This window comes from Apodemus sylvaticus, chromosome 9 (assembly GCF_947179515.1).
Source record: "Apodemus sylvaticus chromosome 9, mApoSyl1.1, whole genome shotgun sequence".
Lineage (NCBI taxonomy): Eukaryota > Metazoa > Chordata > Mammalia > Rodentia > Muridae > Apodemus > Apodemus sylvaticus.
The window spans coordinates 83,715,842-83,735,592 of NC_067480.1; the positions used below are offsets into that span (position 1 = coordinate 83,715,842).

Genomic DNA, 19,751 nt, shown 5'->3' on the forward strand with positions numbered 1-19,751 from the left:
GCAGTAGTAGTCAGAAGAATGCTGGAAACTACAGCCAGTGGTGGTAATATAAGAAAGGAGGGGGAGGAAGAGAAGGGGGAGGAGGACGAAGAGGCGAGGAGGAGGAGGAGAGGAGGAGGAGGAGGAGGAGGAGGAGGAGGAGGAGGAGGAGGAGAGGAGGAGGAAGAAGAGGGGAGGAGGAGAAGAAGAAGAGCACGATGAGGAGGAGGAAGAAGAGGAAGAAATATTGCCCATATCAAAGAAATCACCCAAATCTACAAACACTCTGAGATGTTGGACTGTGGCTTGGTGGTAGAGGGTTTACCAAGCATGTATAAGGTCCTGTTACCACAGAAAGAAAAAAGGATCAATTGTATTTCTACAGGCAGGTTGTTTAAAACTGAAAACCAAAAGTTTAAGCAACAACGAAAGACCATCTATATAAGCCAGATAGAGTAGATCACACCTTTAATCCTAGCTCTTTAGAGGGTGAGGCAGGGGGGTCATTACAAGTTCCAGGACAGCAGGGGATACACACACACACACACACACACACACACACACACACACACGTGTTCTCTTTAGACTAAAACCCTCAACACCCCACCCCAAATGATCATCTACAAAAGTTCTAAAATAAATGAAATATTAGAAATAAATCTTCTAAAAACAAATCTGATTTCCTGGAAGAGCCATCCTGAAACCCAGTGAGACAAAGACAGCTATCCCAAGTGTGATACTTGTTTTTTAACCAGAATACAAATAGTGTTTAAGGGAAGCTCAGGCAGGAGTATGGTAACATTCAGAAGAACACACACATATCTCTACTTCATTGTAACAAGCAGACCATTTTCTCTTGAAGTCCATTCACAGCTTGAAGTAATCAATAGATTAATTAAAAGTCAAATTAATCTAAATCCCAATAAGACAAAATGCTGTAATTTATGTAAGATCAGTGAAACTAACTATGTCTTCACAGGGGTACACATGCTTTAATGGTTCCAAATTGGGATTTTTGTCTCTTTTATGTTCTACTCAAATCCCCTGGTGTCAATCCCCCAAATCTCAAATTATGTATAAAAAAGAAAAGCGAACCGGGCGGTGGTGGCGCATGCCTTTAATCCCAGCACTTGGGAGGCAGAGGCAGGTGGATTTCTGAGTTCGAGGCCAGACTGGTCTACAGAGTGAGTTCCAGGATAGCCAGGGCTATACAGAGAAACCCTGTCTCGAAAAACCAAAAAAAAAAAAAAAAAAGAAAAGAAAAGAAAAGCAAGAGAGGAGAGGGGACCTGTGTATTCACCCTGGGTAATGTAGGTCCTTGAGGCACACCATTTTTTTGTTACATGGTTTGGCCACGTGCACAGACTTTACGTGGTGAACTAGAGAATCCCACCCCCCATCCTGTTCTCACTGCCCTGCCATCCCCACACCAAGCTGACCCATGCCAGAAAACAGTCATCAGTGGAGTGCAGGCCTAGAAATGGTATATCTCTGTGGTGATTTGAATATGCTTGGCCCAGGGAGTGGCACTATGAGGAGGTGTGGCCTTGTTGGAGTAGGTGTGTCACTGTGGGGGGATGGGCTTTGAGACTCTCCTCTGAGCTGCCTGGAAGCCAGTCTTCTCCTGGTTCCTTTCCCTTAAGAACAAGATGTAGAACTCTCCGCTCCTTCCCCAGCACCTTGTCTGCTTTCATGCTGCCATGCTTACTGCCTTAATGATAATAAACTGAACCTCTGAACCTGTAAGCCAGCCCCAATTAAATGCTGTCCTTTATAAGAGTTGCCATGGTCACAGTGTCTTCACAGCAATGCAAACCCTAAGTAGGACAACCTCTATTATATCTTCCTGTGATGAGGCTCAGGGAGTGTCAAGGAACAGGGAGTGACAGATTCTGAGAGACTAGAGAGGAGTACTGCATCACCTGCTCAAGACCTGTAAGCATCTTTTCTTCCTAGTGGCTGTTGGCCACCAGTCTGAGAGGACAAAGAGAGGAGAACTGAAGGACAGGGTTTGGACAGCCATGTGTACAATGGAAAAGACTGCCAGGATCGGCTTCAGGGATCCTGGATCCCAATGATCAGCTTCAGCTCGACTTTACTGAGGTGAATCAATGGCTATCATTTTTAGGAAGGGGGTACGGATTTCTAGGGTGTGTAGGTAAGATTGGCTAGAGCTTTGGGTACTGAAGAATGCTTCATTTGCATGAAAGCATTCCAGGAAGTCTAGGAGCTTGCTGGACAAGTTCTTAGCAGGAGAAAGGAAGCTGGACCTGAAGTCTCATCAAGGCTACCTGACATTCCAAAGGTAGAGGATATGGGGGGTGGAGGCTCCCAGACATGGCAGAGAAGAGGAAGCCCTGATAAGAAAAGGGAGTCCTCCATCTTGCACCAAGTTCAAAGAGCTGTCCAGACCTGGAGGGCTTGGGACCTTTAAATAGCAGGATCCAACAAAGCCCTGCACAGGATCAAGCCAACACAATGGGGGTGGACACATAAGTTCCCACCCATAGCTGAGGATCCATGTACTGCTGATGCTGCTAGGGAAGGTGGAGCCCATTCTCTTTAGGATGGAGCCTCTGGTAGATTAATGAGGCCCCATATTCAGGTCTGTATGAGCAGCACTAACTAGACTCAGTGGGTGTTAAGTACAAAAAAGGGATGCCATATTTGAAGCAAGACATGGAAAGGGATCTGAGAGGAGCTGGAGGAAGGGGTGAATGTGTACATAGGCACGCACCACATGCGTACATAAAAATTCTCAAAAATAAAAAGAATTTAAAAAAAGCAAGACGTGTTGACTCATGACCGAATTTCTATTTGAAAGGTTATACCTTAGCTAAAGTATTTCCCGAAAGACAAATCTCTGAATGAGATGGTGGTACTTTACTTAATGTGTCAAACTGTTCTAGGGTCACCTAGTACTCGAGGGAACTTAAGGGCTCATGCAATAATATAAGTTACCAAAATTCCATGACATTTTCCATTGGAAAAATGGAAAATTAGACTTCACATGGAATCACAGAGGGCCCCACACAGCCAAAGCAATCATGACCAAAATCAGCAAAGCTGGAGGCAGTGCATCACATGACCTGAAAGGTACTACAAATTTACAGGAATCAAACCAGCACAGGACCATACACACGAACCAATAGAGTAGAATAGAGAGCCCAAAGATAAATCTACTCATTGATGGTGCCAAGAATATCCAGTGGGAAGATGTCAGTTTCTTAATCAACACTGCCAGGATCATAGAATATCTATATGCAGAGGAAAGAAAATGTGTTTTCATACAAGATACAAAAATAATTCAATGGATTAAACTTGAGAGTATAAAACACAGAACAAAATGTAGAGGGAAGCCTCCCAGATATTGATGTAGTAAATAAGGATTTGAGGAATCCGAAAGCTCAGACAATAAAATTAAATCAGACAAATAGGATTACTCTAACCTAAAATCCTTCTGTACAACTTAGGAGGCTCTGATAAATGAGCAGACGACCTGTCAGGTAGGATGTGAAGGTTACGAACCATTCATCTGATAAAAGGCTAAAGTTACCAAAACAAGCAGCTCCAACAACTCAACAGTAAGAACAAAATTGGACCTAAAGAGCAGGCAAAGATCTAAACAGACATTTCTTAAAAGAAGATCTAAAAGCTGGCTGGAGAGATGACTCAGCATTTTGGAGTGCTCCTTGCAATACTTTTTTTGTTTAAATTAGGTATATTCTTTATTTACATTTCAAATGTTGTCCCCTTTCCTGGTTCCCCCTCCCCCCCAAATCCCATAAGCCATCTCCCCTTCCCCAATCAACTCCCCTACTCCTCCACCCCCTTACCTCCCCCCTCCCCTTTTCCCTGTCCTGGTATTCCTCTACACTAGGACATCAAGCCTTTCTAGGACCAAGGGCCTCTCCTCCCTTTGGTGTCTAACAAGACCATCCTCTGCTGCCATTGTGTTTGGAGCCATGGGTAACTCCATGTGTACTCTTTGGTTGATGGTTTTGTCCCTGGGAGCTCTGGGGGTACTGGGTGACTCAACTGTTGTTCCTCCTGTGGCACTGCAAACCCCTTCAGCTCCCTGGGTCCTTTCTCTAGCTCCCCCTGTGCTCACTACAATGGCTGACTGAGAGTGTCCCCTCTGTATTTGTCATGCGCTAGGAGAGCTTCCCAGGTGATAGCTATATCCAGCTCCAATCAGACAGCACTTGTGGGCACTCACAATAGTGTCTGGGTTTTGTAACTGTATATAGGATGCATCCCTGGGTGGGGTAGACTCTGGATTGTCTTTCCCTCAGACTCTGCTCAACCTTTTGTCTTTTTATCTCCTCCTGTGGGTATTTTTTTCCCCTTTCTACAAAGGACCCAAGGACCAATACTTTGTTCTTCCTACTTCTTGGGCATCATTTGATAGGTGAATTGTGTCTTGGGTGTTCCAAGCTTCTAGGCTAATATCCACTTATCAGTGAGTGCATACCATGAATGTTCTTTTGTGATTGGGTTACCTCACTCAGGATGATATTCTCCATTTGTCTAAGTATTTCATGAATTCATTGTTTTTAATGGCTGAATAGTACTCCATTGTGTATATATACCACATTTTCTGTATCCATTCCTCCGTTGAGAGACATCTGGGTTCTTTCCAGCTTCTGGCTATTATAAATAGGGCTGCTATGAACATAGTGGAGCATGTATCCTTATTACATGCTGGAGAATCCTCTGGGTATATGCCCAAGAGTGTTATAGCAGGGTTCTCCAGTAGTATTATGCCCAGTTTTCTAAGGAACCGCCAAACTGATTTTCATTCTGCAGGGTTTGTTTAAGTTTGTTTCCCCGAACCCACATTGTTTGGCTTATAACTGCCTAACCACCAGCTTCTGGGAGGGATTCCAACACTGTCTTCTGGCTTCCAAGTACTAATCTAATGCACATTACCACCCATCCTACAACATACAGAGACCCACACAAACACACTCAGACACACACAGATGTACTCATGCATGATGCATGCATGCATGCATACACAGACACGCAGACACAGATTACACAGGGAAATGAGAATATAAACTATCATGAGATATTATATTATTCTTGTTAGAATTTGTATTATCAAAAACAACAACCAAAAAACGAGGCCCTTAGTCCCGTGAAAGCTCAATGTCCCAGTGTCAGGGAATGCAAGAGTGGGGAGGTGGGAATGGGTGGGGAGGTAGGTAGGGGAGCACCCTCATAAAAACAGGGGGAGGAGGGATGGGATGGGGATTGTGGGGAACAGGGAAAGGAGATAACATTTGAAATGTAAATAAAGAAAATATCCAATAAAACAAACAAACAAACAAACAAACACCCCAGAAGTGTCAAAGGACAGAGACAAAAGGGAATCCTTAGAGACTATTGTTTTGGAATGCATGTTAGTATAGTCATGTAGAAAATAATATGGAGGCTCCTCAATTGTTTAATAGTAGATTTACTGTGGGATCAAGCTATCCAGCTACTGAGTTTATAGCCAAAGGATGTGAAATTAACATTACAAACAGACAACTGCACCTTCATGTTTACTGCACATGCTTTCTGAGGACCTTGACATGGAAACAAGTATGTCTGTCTACAGATAAATGAAGAGAATGTCACTTGAACGTGCACGGTGAAATACCACTCAGCGTTTTAAAAGATGGAAATTCTGCAACAGTACAGAAGACCCTTGAGGACAGATGAGCCAGGCACAGAGAGACAAGAACCTGATGATCTCAAACACAAAACTTCAGCTCCCAGAAGCAGAGTTTGGAGATGGAGTTAGTGAGGGCTGGGAGGTAAGTGGAGACGTGAATATACAAAATTCCACTTCAGCAGTAGAGTGGGTTAAAGAATGTACACCATGTAGTCCCTAAAGTTAGAAAGAGTGTGGTAACTGCTGATAGAGTGCACAAATATTTTCACACAAGAATTGATTAAGTGTGTGTAACAATATACAGATTAATGATATTATTTGGCCATTATAAAATGTGCACATATTTCAAAATATGCTGTATATAACAGATTACATATATATACAAAAATATATAATACTTATAAATATATAATTTTTATTCAGTTAAAATAAAATGAAATAAAAATCATATCAATCTAGAAAATGTCTGAACAAAACACATGCTTTTTCTAGAAAGTTCATTATTTTCCAAAAACAAAACAAAACAAGACAAATAGTACTTACCAGAATTTTAACTGGCTGCACTACCTTTCTAGTAATGATACCAGGGGCTCTCAAGCGGATGGATTCCAGAATACACCACTTAATTAGAAGGAGCTTTTTCAGGTCATCTTCAGACACTTCAATCTTGTCTTTACCTGTAAAGAGATTTTAAAGATTAAAGAAGAGAGACCAGAAGGTAGATTTGTGTAGGCTAGTCAATGCAGGATAAGCTCACCAACAAGGAAAGTACTGCTGTGATACATTGACTTTGTTGCTTTTCTCTGACAAGTTGGACTGGCATCCAACCTAGCTGTTACAGTCCTCTGGCTACAGGATAGCTAAGAGGGTCCCTGTGTGGAAGAGGGTTCAGTTTTCCCTCACTTCATTCTTCCTCGTCAAAATCCTCATTGTGCTTAAAGAAATAGTGGTACAGGGGAAATGAAACAGGACAGTAAAGTAAATGTTTCCAAAAAGTGCTGGGCATGCTTAGCCACTGGGTTGCAAGCAACGTTTTCTTTCTGGGAGATGGCTCAGTTGGTAAAGACTTGCCATGCCAGCCTGGGAACCTGTGTTCCCATCTCCAGCATCTATGGAAAAAGCTAGGTGGGCTGAATAGGAAAGCAGAGGTGAAGGGTCCCTGGGGCTTGCAGGCCAGCCAGCCTAGCTGTATCAGTGAGCTCCAGGTTAGTTGAGATACCCTGTCTCAAAAATTAAGGCAGTAAAAGCAATGGCAGAAGACATCCACCACCCACCTCTGGCCTCCACAAGCAGATATACAGAATGGTCCAGGGATTCTGCTGCCCTCTTTTGGCCTCCCTAGGCACTACATGCCATGGTGCATATACACACATGCAGGTAAAATACTCAAACACTAAAAATAAACTTGTTATTTTTTAAGTTCTGGAGATCATCATATTGCAAAATAAGTCTAACTGTGGATGATAGAGATCACCTTTCTCTCTTTATGCGCTCACATAACCATACAACACACATACACGTCTCATTCCAGTAAGAATGGCTATTATCAGACAAGTTAATGACAACAAATCTTGGTATGTATGTAGAGTAAACAGATCCCTTGCACACTGCTGGTGGGACAGTGTACTGACACAGCCACTACAGAGATCAGAATTAAAAGTCCTGATGAAACTAAAACAGAAACTACCATCTGATGCAGCTATTTGACTTCTGGGCATATTCCCAAGGAACTCTAAGCCAGAACACCACAGTAATACTTCTATGTCCACGTTTGCCATCACTGTGTTCACAATGGTCAAGAAACAGAAACAACCTAGGTGCTAGGCAGTGGTGGCACACACCTGTAATCCCAGCACTTGGGAGGCAGAGGCAGGCAGATTTCTGAGTTCGAGGCCAGCCTGGTCTACAGAGTGAGTTCCAGGACAGACAGGGCTACACAGCCTGTCTCAAAAAACATTAACAAAACAAACAAACAAACAAAAAACCCAAAAACCAGAAACAACCTAGGCAGTTATTCCTAGGATAATGAAAATACACACAATGGGATTTTATTCAGGTGTCCAGAGGACTGAAATGGAATTTACTGGAAAATGAATACAACTGGAGATCACTGGAGTTGGTAAGATGGCTCAGCAGTTAAGAGAATTTCTTGTCCTTGAAGAGGGCCTAGACTGCACATATTCTTCTGGCACCAGGTATTCATATAGCACATATACATGCATGCAGGCAAATACACATACACATAAAACAAAAATAGATAAGTCTTTTTAAAGCACTAGATTATCATGGTACTATGCAAAATAATATAGACTGGGAAAGAAATATATGACTTGTTTTCTTTTATGTGCAAACTCTATATTTAAGTGTATCTACGTACATGTATACATGGTATGGCAGGAGATAGGAACTAGGAGAGGAAAGATAGATGTGTAGGAGAGAACAAGAGAGGGTAGTGAAATGTAATTAATGCAGAGTAATGGTTCAGCACAAGAAGAGGTCAGATAGGTAAGGATAGCAAAAACTTGAATAAGAACAAAGTATATATAGAGATATTTGTGTCTGAAAACATCACAATTTCTTTGTATGATAACCAAAAATGTAATTTTAAAACACACACACAGTCAAACACACACAAACACACAAACACACACACACACAAATACACACCATATGATATAAAAAATGACCTGTTTAAGATTTGGTAATTGGAAAGCAGATCTCACTATGAATCCACCAGGCCTTGAACTCATGATCCTCTAGTCTCATCCTTCTGATTGCTTCAGCTGAAGGCATGGGCCACCATGCTCAGCTCTCACTTTTCGATTCAATCTATTTATTATCTAAGACAGGGTCATTGCCCCCTCTGGAATAAAGAACACACTTTTTCAACACACACCAAACCTTCCTACTATGAATAGATAAAGACACCTAAAGACCGAACTGGGGTCAGTCTTTACACTTCCTTATGCAGAAAATTACTCAGAATAGCATTGCTTTCAATGTGGTTGACAGCACATCCTTAGTAAGTCACCATAATCAGTCTACCCAGTGAATCCCCAGATCCCTTTCCATTTGTGACCCCTACAGGACCAGAGACCGTGACCCAGTCAACCGTGGACACATTCTACACCACCCTGAGCTAAAAAAAAGTCTTTACTCCTTTAAATTGGTCATCTGCTTGTCAGTGTACACACATGTGGAAGCCAGAGGCTCATGCTAACTAAGTGTCCTTCTCTACTGCTCTCCACTGTATTTTCTGAGTCTATCACTAACCCTGGAGCTTAGCAGGGGCAGAGGGTCCCTGGATCCATCTGTCTCCACCGCAGCCCCAGCACTGGAGTTAGAGTCAGGAACATGGGCCCATGCCGAACTTCTCCCATGGGCACTGGGCAGACCACTTGGGTCATCACACTCATGCACTGGGTATTTTACCTGCTGATCTATCTCCCTATCCTCATTATACCTTAACCACTTCCCTAAGCCCGGCTTGTCTCCACTCACCTGGTCCTGCTATAGGAGTCTAAAGGCTCCTCAGAGCACGGTGACCAACACTAATCCCTTACCTTCCCCAACGAAAATAAACACACCTGACCACAGTCTTGCCATGACAGGAAATGGTTGGATTCTGTCACATTGTTCAAGCTTCAAGCCAAGCAGTCGTCCCTGCCACCTGTGACTGACAGTGTGACACAATGTGACCTATGCACTTGGCTCTTGGGCTTCTCACACTTCCACAGACTACAAAGGGACAATGGAGAATGGAGTGTCTTTTGTTCAACCTTGAATTTACAATGACTAGGAGACTAGGAGAATGGAGGTCTAATTTCATGATTGAATCAACCAAACCGGCACAAGGCAACTTCTCTTAAATTCCTTCTGGGGTTTCGAACACACACTTGTGCTGGGAAGGTCACATAGACCAGCTCCAGGGGCTGCCAAGGACTACTTGACCTTCCCCAGCTAGAGGGTGGGGGTCAGACTTCCCAGACAAGGTCAGAGAGGATGGAGCCCTGCGGGTAAAGGGCCTCCATTTTGTATCAAGGTCAGAGAAGCTATCTAGACGTTGACCTTCATTAGTGAGTTTCCCCCCACAGTATCAGAACTGAATAAAGTTCCACAATGCCTAGTTGGTGTCTGAGGAGAAATATAAACTGTCTTGGAATAGAAAGATAATGCCAGTGTTTTCCCTCTGACAAATATAATCTGCATATCCCTCTTACTGCACCTCACATGGAATTTTGGAAGACAGTGTGACCTTTGTCACATTTCCAACACTGTTTGCATGACTCAGCTGGCTTACGCAAAATAAAACTGGACCGATGACTGGAATCTGCCTTACAGAGCTGTTGTCAGGGTGGAAAACGTAAATGTAAATCTCTCAGAATCACAGCGGCCTAACAGCAAGAACTCTGCAAATGTTACCTTCGTTATGATTCCCTCTGCCCTTTACAACTGTCTGAAACTCTGGCTCCCACTCACCCTTCAGGTGACAGGTAAAGCATCCCCCAAGAGAACCTTTCCCCCACTACCCCAGTTCTTTCCTGACTCAGCGCCATTCCATGCTATCTTTATGGGTTTGATACAGGAATTAATTCAGCTCATATTTTTATCATGGGGTTCCCCAAGTGCAATAGCATTTCATTTCCTTCTGAATCTCATTCATTCGGTGTACTTACGATCTAACACAATGTCTTGTGCGTGGGAAGAATTCTGTACATTATTATTGGTGGGTTAAATGAACAGACCAATGGGCTGGTGTTTGAAAAAGTGGAAGAAAAGACCAGTTTGAAAAAGCACTAACTTGTGTGTATGTGTGAAATTTTCTTTTCCTTTTGGTTTGGTCTGAAACTCCAGTCCCTGGGATGACACCCACACCGAGGACATGCCTTTCTTCCTCAGGGAAAGATTGAAAAACAATTCTGAGGCAGAATGGGGGGATGTTGAAGTGAAATAGAATTTAATGAAAACTTTGTATAAAGTGGACCCAAGAATTGATAGTTCTGGGAAATCCTCCAATGATCCTATACTGCTAGTCTAGGGACCACAGTTTAAGGAAAAAGAAAACAAAACCCAGTGGCAGATTAAAAGAAAAAGAAGGAACTATGTATAACCCTCAGTGGGAGAGCATTGACTTATATGTCAGAGGCCCTGGGTTCAATTCCTAGAACAGTAAATCAGTAAATAAACAAATGTTCCTCTTGTACTTTATTTATTAAATATTCCCATTTTAAAACTGATCTTAGTACTATACTAATTTTAAAATCACCCCTCCTCTTAAAAAACAGAAGTAAATAAACCTAAGGGGATGAAAATTATGATTGAGATTATAGTCGAGAGCAGAAATCCCAAGTGCATGCACTGTCAGCAAACACCACTCACCTGGCTTCGATCAGCTAGGTGTGTAAGGAACGACTTCCAGTTCCTGCGATGAAACATAAGGCAGGCCAGGCCTCCTCTGAGTCTGACAAATCTTAACCCAGACATTTTATCCATTTTGAAAGCTCATTTTAATATTTGTATTGGGGTCCTGGGCATAAGACTTGGGTCTTTAGGCTTTGGCTCAGAAGCAATTACCCTATAGGCCACCTTACTAGTATATCATTTTTTATAACTACAAAGGTGTCAGCTTCCTCTAAGCAGTGGTGCCTAGGAGGCCACTGGCAGAGCTCATATACTACCCACTTACCTACCTACATACATTCCTCCCTATGTCTGTCTGTCTATCTACCTACCCTACCTACCTCTCTATGTCTATGTATGTATGTATGTATGTATGTATGTATGTATGTATGCATGTATCAATGTATCTATGTATCTATCAATGTATCTATATATCTATGTATCTATGTGTATATCTATGTATCTATGTATCTATATATCTATGTATCTATGTATCTATCTATCTATCTATCTATCTATCTATCTATCTATCTATCTATCTAACCTATCTATCCACTTACCTACCTCTTTGTTTCCTTCTCCTCTCTCTTTCTCAATCTTGTGTTTCTCCCTCGTGAAGCCACAGTTAAGGGTATAGTTCATTAACCATGACAACAGACCAGATCCTGCTCACCGCTTTATTCTATAAAGTTTTACCTTCCAATAAAAACATCCCCACTCATCTGTGGCTGGTTTTCCACTAAAATGGCAGGTTGGAGAAGGCCACAGCAGAGATTTTTTATGGTCCATAAAATCTAAAATACAAGACCGGGTACAGAAAAAGTTTATTCCTGTGCACAGGGCAAGAGGAGAATGAACTATTATTGGGTTTGTTCAAAAGGTCAGGTTGTAGTCTAGCCCCTGAGTTTACAAGTAAGATAAACCCTGTGTGGTCTTCACTGCCCCTACTGCTTCTATATCCAGGTCAAGTATATGAGGCCTAGTGTACTCTTTTAATAACCCCATAAAATATATTTTATTAAGAAAATATAGACTACATGACCAGGGGAGAAATATACTTATTTAGAATGTCTGCTGTGATGGTTATGTTTACTTCCTCAGAGAGCACATGCCAGCCAATGTGCAGGGAAATCTGTTTCTTGACACTTGGTTGCTACATGTTCTCTTTTCGAAGAGAGATCAAAGCCACTGAGATCTCCCTCCCCCACCACAGCCATTTCCTAATCACAGAGAGAGTGCTTCCCCCTCAGCCGTCCTGTTTTTCAGTCTGCTCCATTTTCCTTGTGGTATCAACATCTCCTGGGTACCAAACAGAAATGGCAAATAGGTAACATATGGTGCCTGAGGGGAAAATCCCTTGGAATTCAAGTAAAGCACTGAAAAAAATCTTGACAGCAGATGTGTGCCTTTCTGCCTGTTTACAAACCAGCCCAGCTCAAGAACCACCCACCTATTCCCACATATGTCTTCCTATGTTACTCAGGGAATTAAACTTCATGTGAGCTGTGGGACATAGCCACCTATGTGAATTAAAAAATAATAAAGACACATTATTTCCATTAGAAATGAGTTAGCTTGTTGGTTGAGGACTTTGATAGTGAGAACTGCCTTTGGGGACTCGATAATAGCTCAGCCATTTTGGATAATGGAATGGACCAATTGCCGGCAACTTCTGGCATCTCACAGGAACAAGCACCCTGGAGTAATCTACATCAACCTGAAAGAGTCGGGGGGAGACAAAACTTCTAAGATGTACTGAAGGGAAAAGAACATGAGGGAGGAAAGAAAGGGAGGAAGGAAAGCCCTTGGATGCTACAGAATAATAAATGAACACCTGTCTATAGAAAGCCTGTAGTGGGTGGGGTCGTGGGGAATAGCAGAAAGGAAAAGTATTGGATTTGCTGCAGTATGCATGGCGAGATGGCAGCTGGATATTTCTAGAAAGAGAGAGAGCCTGGGAGAGGCAGCAGGAGATGGAAGTGACCCACTGTCCCTTGGAACTCTGTTTCCTAGATTGGTCTTCTCAGCATCCACTCTCTGCCATTTGCACATTCTGCCTCCTTTTCTGCAGTGCTTACCACCCAGATCACGGCTGTCCCAAGTATCAACTCGACATGTCAGTTAATTTTATCAAAACATTAAAAGCATGAGATGAGGGGACGGCAAAGCTAACTGTGGCTGGAAACGACGTACAAGGAAAGTCTCGACTGCCATTCAGGCTCCCAGACATTCTGCTTCACTACAAGCTTGTCAGTCACTGGCTGTAGAGCTAAGGCTCACCCAGAAGCCTATGGCCATGGCAAATCCAACAGGGGATGCTGATGATCAATTCTAGAAATAAGAGACCAGAAAGAGGCTTTAGACCAGTTTCTTCTTGATCCTGAAAGCCATGGGATACCTAGTCAGCTAGGATCCTTAATATATAGACAGATATGGCAACAAGTTAGCAGGATCCTCTGATAATGATTCTAAAGCTGACTTCTGCAAAAGACCAGTTTCTCCTAAGGTAGCTCTTGTAGAAATTATATTTGAACAAATCCACCAAACATTACTTCCTTTTTTGCTGTTGTTGTTTTAGTTCATAATAAGTATTTTTCTACTAGACCAGAGGTAGGTGATGACCACTAGTCAGGGTTCACGCTCCAAATCAGAAGGGATAGCTTCCAGTGGGAACCTGATCATTCATCTTCATTGTATGTTTGACAGGAATCACCAAGGAGACACTCCACTGGGCCCAACTGAGACAGCACTTCCACAGAAGTTTAACTGAGGAAGAAAGGCATGTCCTCAGTGTGGGTGTCATCCCAGGGACTGGAATTTCAGACCAAACAAAAAGGGAGGGAGAAAAAAAAGGAAGCCAGCTGAGCTCCAGATTTCATCTGTCTCTTCTTCCTGACTGCAGACACGATGCGACCAGCCACTTCAAGTTTCTGCTGCCACACTATCTCTGCTATGATGGGCTGATCCTTCAAACCTCATCCAGAATAGATCCTTCCTCGCCAGAGTTGCTTTTGTCTAAAATTTGTCACATCAATGAGAAAACAATAACTGCCACCTTCTCTCTGTTCTAACACATTGGGCATGCTTCTGACCTTGAAGTTTGAACTTGGTCATAGTACAATTTCTGATCTCCTTTATGGAATTAAAAAAACTTTTTTAATCCTAACTATTGCTATTAGACTATTTGCATTACGGAAACAGTTTACATCACATTACATAATGTAGAACTGAAAGCTTGTTTCTAATGGAAAATAGCTAAAGCTGTGGTGTGCAGCTGCATACACAATGTAGACAACAAGTATTTTAATTGTATACTTTTAGTTTCTCAAACCCCAAGAAGCATAAAGTAGCATTCCTGAACAAGATAAAAGAAATGAAAGAAACATTCTGTTTTTCAAACATCTTTCTGCTAAAAGACCATTTTTGTTAGAACTCTCAGAAATGGCCTTGCACCCGTACTGTTGGGATTTCTGTGCTCATCTGTGGTCTGTTAGTCCAGTCCCGTGGCTCTAAATTTAGAAAGCTCCACTTGGGAGAATTCCAAGGTAATCACCAGAAGGGCTGGAGCCCAACAGAGACCAAAACTACCCCAGAGAGCCCAGGGAAGGGGATAAGGGGGGTCTCAGGCAAAATTTAGAAACCGTCTGTTTAACTCTTGGCATAAATGCAATCAAATCAAACCTTAGGATATTTGAAAGCAAATGAAAGAAAGGATGATTCTTGTACTCAGAAAGTGAAAGAGAAAGGAAGAAAGAGAGAGAGAAAGAAAGAAAGAAAGAAAGAAAGAAAGAAAGAAAGAAAGAAAGAAAGAAAGAAAGAAAATAAGGAAGGAAGGAAGGAAGGAAGAAAGAAAGAAACAAACAAACAAAGAAAGAAAGAAACAAACAAACAAACAAAGTGAGAGAAAGAGGCAGAAGCATTTTTAATGTATCCATTTAGTTATTACTGAAAGTCATAACTACATGGAGACTATATACTGTATTTGTTAAGTATAAATGGTAGATCTAAAAGTTCTTGTTTCAGTTACTAATACACTACACATATGTTATGTGTCTGCTGAGATAAGTTTATGCCCTGACCAAATTTATGTCACATAAAATACTCATTTTTCAGACTATGTCTTAACTCAAGAGATTCCATTTTACAAACAGATTCTTGCTCCACGTTGACATACATAACTGTCCCTGGGTAGACATGTGAAAAGAATCTACCTGCTATCACTCACACTGTAAACATGCACTGATAAATGGCTTATTTCTGGGAGTTGAAAGGGTGCCACCCTATGCCTTAGATAAGTTTTATTCCTGATATAATACCATGATTGGGGTGACTTTTAGAAGGAACGGCTTGCCTAGGACCCGTGTTTCCAGAAGGCTAGAGTCCATGACAGCAGAACAAGACTGTGCATCATGAAACCCCTAAGAGCTCACTCACATCTGGATCCACAAGTAGAAGGCAAAAAGCATACTTGGCATTGCATGAATCTTTTGAAACCTTAAAGCCCACTGCCAGTGATACACATCCTCCAACAAGACCACACCTCCTAATCCTTCCCAAACAGTGCTACCAACTAAGGACCAAGTAGTCAAACACTAACCTATAGGCACCATTATATTTCAAACCACCATATACTACAAATTTACTGAGGTGAACTGAGACTGTTGGGTCAGATAAACATATTAAAATCATATTAAGGAAACTAGGTCCAAGAATTTGCCAGACACACCAACCCAGGAAAAAGATACAACTCTCTTACCTAGACTCCCATTAAGAGGGGGCACACAGAACTATGTACACTTGGCCCCACCCACTTGTCATGTGACCACCCACGTCCTGGACCAATAGTTAGAGAACTCCCAACTGTCCCCAGGGCTCCAGCTTAGCTCCGCCCTCACTGTTCGACATCCCACCCTTCTGTTTGCCTGTCTAGACCAAAAGGTGAACATCTGTCTGCTCATTCCTTCATCTGGACTTGGTTCCGACAGCTCTGAAGTTGAATCCAGCCATGCAGTTTCACATCCAGCCTGTGAAAGCTGCAGTAGCCTGACCCCTAGTAACAGCTAATTCCCAACAGCAGATTTCCATCAGCTTCCTAGCTTCTCCAGACTTCTGAAACATCTTGAGTTCTGCAGTCGGCATTCTGTAACCTATACATGAATATAAATAAATATATGTATAGATATCAATATCTATAGATACAGATGATATAAATGATTGTATGGTATGTAATGTGTGCTCTGAGAGTATTATTAGTAATGAAGACTGGCATAAAAGTGAATCTTGTTCACCTAAGCCAAAATTACCAAGAAAAGAAGGAGTGTCTGGAAAATTGCTACCATGAAATTGGTATGCCCTAATTAATTCACTAATTAATTGTTAGTGAATGATTCTGGCATTGAGCAGAGACACAAACATGATCATGTGCTTCTGACATTAAACACTCACAACATATCTATGTTATATGACTCTAAACAGATGCTATAGGAGCTAAAGCAATGTTAATAATGTATTGGCTACTTAACATCAAAAATATAATATGGTCCTTCATATACTCCAGTATACTCCAATATTCCAGTCACAGACAAGTTAATGTGTCCAATTGTGGAACAGGCTTTTCCATCAAAGATGGCCAATGTGTACAAAGGCCAGTCGTCTCTAACCCTCTTCCATCTAGGGAAACTCTCACGCACATGCTTTCTTTGCTTAAACCCCAGACAACAAGATCTTCCTCAAACTTTACTCAGTATCACACCCTTACTGGTCCGGATGGTTACAAATTAGTCAGACCCATCAAACTGTGAGGTCAAGCTCCCAACATTAGAGTGAGCCTGCCCTGCACGAGAATACAACCTATGTGACCTTTCCAGCAAAGATGCTTGCTCTCCCAGTTTAGGTCATTACGCATCCTTCCGCAAAATATCTGCGTTGATATTGTTTGTACATATGTATGTGTGACATCATAAGTATTCTGATATTCTCTACCAATGAAGGGAGACATGTTAAGGATATCAAAACAGCCTTTAAGGTTAACAAAAAGCCACACACGTGCTATTATCCTACAGTTTTCCAAAGAAGACCATGGAGTCAAAATAACAAAAGTCACAGCCTTAAAGGATCTTGGACACACGAACACAAGACAATTTATGAGGATATAAATAACTAGAATACAAGTCTCAGAGCAGAGGATTCAGGCATCGGTGGAATTCATCTCCTTTCCATTGTGGCTGGAATTCATATAAACTTAGAAGGGTGGGTAGGACTCACCCAAGCAGAATGAAAAGGAACAGATTCTAAAACAAATCATGAAACTATAATTTCTTGGACTTAAGAACATGAGTCAACCAGAACACCAAAAGAGGACTTTGGGATAATTCCATTGCTTTCTTTTTTCTTTTTATATTTTAAGCCCCTTTCCTCACCCAAATAGATACATGTACATATATAACAAATATGTAGAAGAAATGTTTATTTAGTCCTAATATTAGGTAGCTTTCTTAGTCAGGGTTTCTATTCCTGCGCAAATCATGACTAAGAAGCAAGTTGGGGAGGAAAGGGTTTATTCAGCTTATACTTCCACATTGCTATTCATCACTATAGGAAGTCAGGACTGGAACTCAAGCAGGTCAGGAAGCAGGAGCTGATACAGAGACCATGGAGGGATGCTTCTTACTGACTTGTTTCCCCTGACTTGCTCAGCTTGCTTTCTTATAGATCCCAAGACTACCAGCCCAGGGATGGCACCACCCACAGTGGGCCCTCCCCACTTGATCACTAATTGAGAAAATGCCTTACAGCTGGATCTCATGGAGGCATTTCCTAACCTGAAGTTCCTTTCTCTATGATAATTCCAACTTGTGTCAAGTTGACACACAAAACTAGCCAGAACAGTAGCTAAACAAACAGATATCAGTCATCTTGGAGTACATTAACCTCATGTTTCCCTGGAAACAGGAAAAAAGGAAGCATCACACTTTCCCTCCTTTAATTTGAAAATATCCTGTGGAAATCATGAGGCCTAGTGAAAAATATCTAATGTCTATTGATTTAAAAAAAAAATGGATCTGGGTGGAGACATGCCATTATGCTCCGTCTCAAAGACTAGAACTTTACACACTATTGTCCCTTTTGCTTAGAGCTCTTTTTAACACCTGTCAATTACCTGGCCTGGAGACCAGAGCATCAAAAACAAAACAAAACAACAACAACAAACAATCACTGGAAGTCACTGGAAGACGATCCAATGGAATGGGAGAAATAATTATGTCTTAAGGATAAACAATCTTTACCTCCCCCACCCCCAGAAGCCTTCTCTCAAGGAAATCATATCCAGCACTTTATTGCTAAGTGTGCAGATGAATTCTTTTCCCCCTTCTTTCTCTCTGTTTTTCAGAGACTGGCCCAAATCCTAAGTAAACTTCCCTTAACTGGTGAGCTTTCTCAACTCTTGCTCTCAACCTCCTGCAGCTTTTACAGTCGCCCTTGCCTGCTGAGCTCCCCTGCCAACCAGAACCCAGGAGGCAGGACATAATTCCTTCCTCTTACCCATCTTCCTCCTCTCAGCTGTTGCCATGGCTTCTATAAAGCTTGCCTGCTGTGCTCCTCTCAAACTCTAATAAAAGATGGTCCTCAAGGTTCTTCCTGATTCTGCTTTTAATTTCCTTTTATCAGTTCCCCAAAAGGGAACCTTGATTATCCAGTGACACTGGAATAACAGTCTGTAAGAGCCTAACTAATAACTGCAGAAAGTTCTGCCTGTGTTCAGCAGAAGGTGGGGAAAATGGCGGACAGTGCTGAGTCATCGGATTCAAAGAGACAGATCAGAAAGTAGGTTGTGAGGTGAGGTTGGGCAGTAATCCCCTGTTCCAGGCTCTGCATTCTAGGGCAGGTGTCACTGTACTGTTAAGAAAAGGCAAAGGAAGAAGAAAAGCACAAAACACATTCTCTGGAAATCTAAAACTCCCATTCCTACAGCCCGCAGGTTCCTTCTTAACTTTTGAAATTTTGGGCGCTTACTTCTGTTTGCTCTCCTGCACAGAGGCAAACATTCTACATTCAAAGGCCAGTCTGCTGAAGACAGTTAAAGGTGAAGTGCATGCATTAAGGTCAGTCAATGTCCATGAAGAACAGCGGCTGGCAATAAAATCATGTGACAACCTCTGAAAAGCAAGCGCTAGTGTCATATGACAATGATTCCTACCAAAGTTGAGCCTAGAGAGCTAGTTCCTAATTTTATACTAATTTCCCTTTTTAAAAAAAAAGCCTAATGAATAAAATGTTAGTATTTTACATTTAGCCCTCCATATTAATGAATGCATATGGTGTGTGTGTGGGTGTGTGGGTGTGTGTGCGCGCGAACACACACATTATTGTTTTCATTTGGACTTTTAATCTGGAATGAAGCACAATCTAGAAACAGAGGACATAGGCCTTTTGATCCAGACCCTGAGGAACAGTGGCCATGAAAAGCTTAGGTCCAAGCATGGTGGTATATACCTTAAATCCCAGGAGACAGAAGCAAGCAAGTGTCTGAATTCAAGGTCAGGCTAGGAAAGAGAATGTCCCAAGTAGAGAAAATCTTAGATCCAGGCCTGGTAATATATGACTTTAAATCCAGAATTCAGGACACAGGGCCACACAGATAGATCTCTGAGTTTAAGGTCAATCTATAAAGCAAGTTCCAGGACAGCCAAGCGTAGGCAGTGAAGGA

At 41.9% G+C, this 19,751-nt stretch overlaps 1 protein-coding gene across 2 annotated transcripts in view; it reads right to left on the reverse strand.

Moving 5' to 3' along the window:
* The window catches only part of LOC127692852 (24-hydroxycholesterol 7-alpha-hydroxylase), a 92,466-nt gene that overhangs the window by 24,333 nt on the left and 48,382 nt on the right, over positions 1-19,751 (reverse strand). For both annotated transcript variants that reach the window (XM_052193449.1, XM_052193448.1), the window contains exon 8: positions 6,188-6,321. In XM_052193449.1, the coding sequence (XP_052049409.1) occupies positions 6,188-6,321 (134 nt within the window). The remainder of the gene's footprint in view (positions 1-6,187; positions 6,322-19,751) is intronic.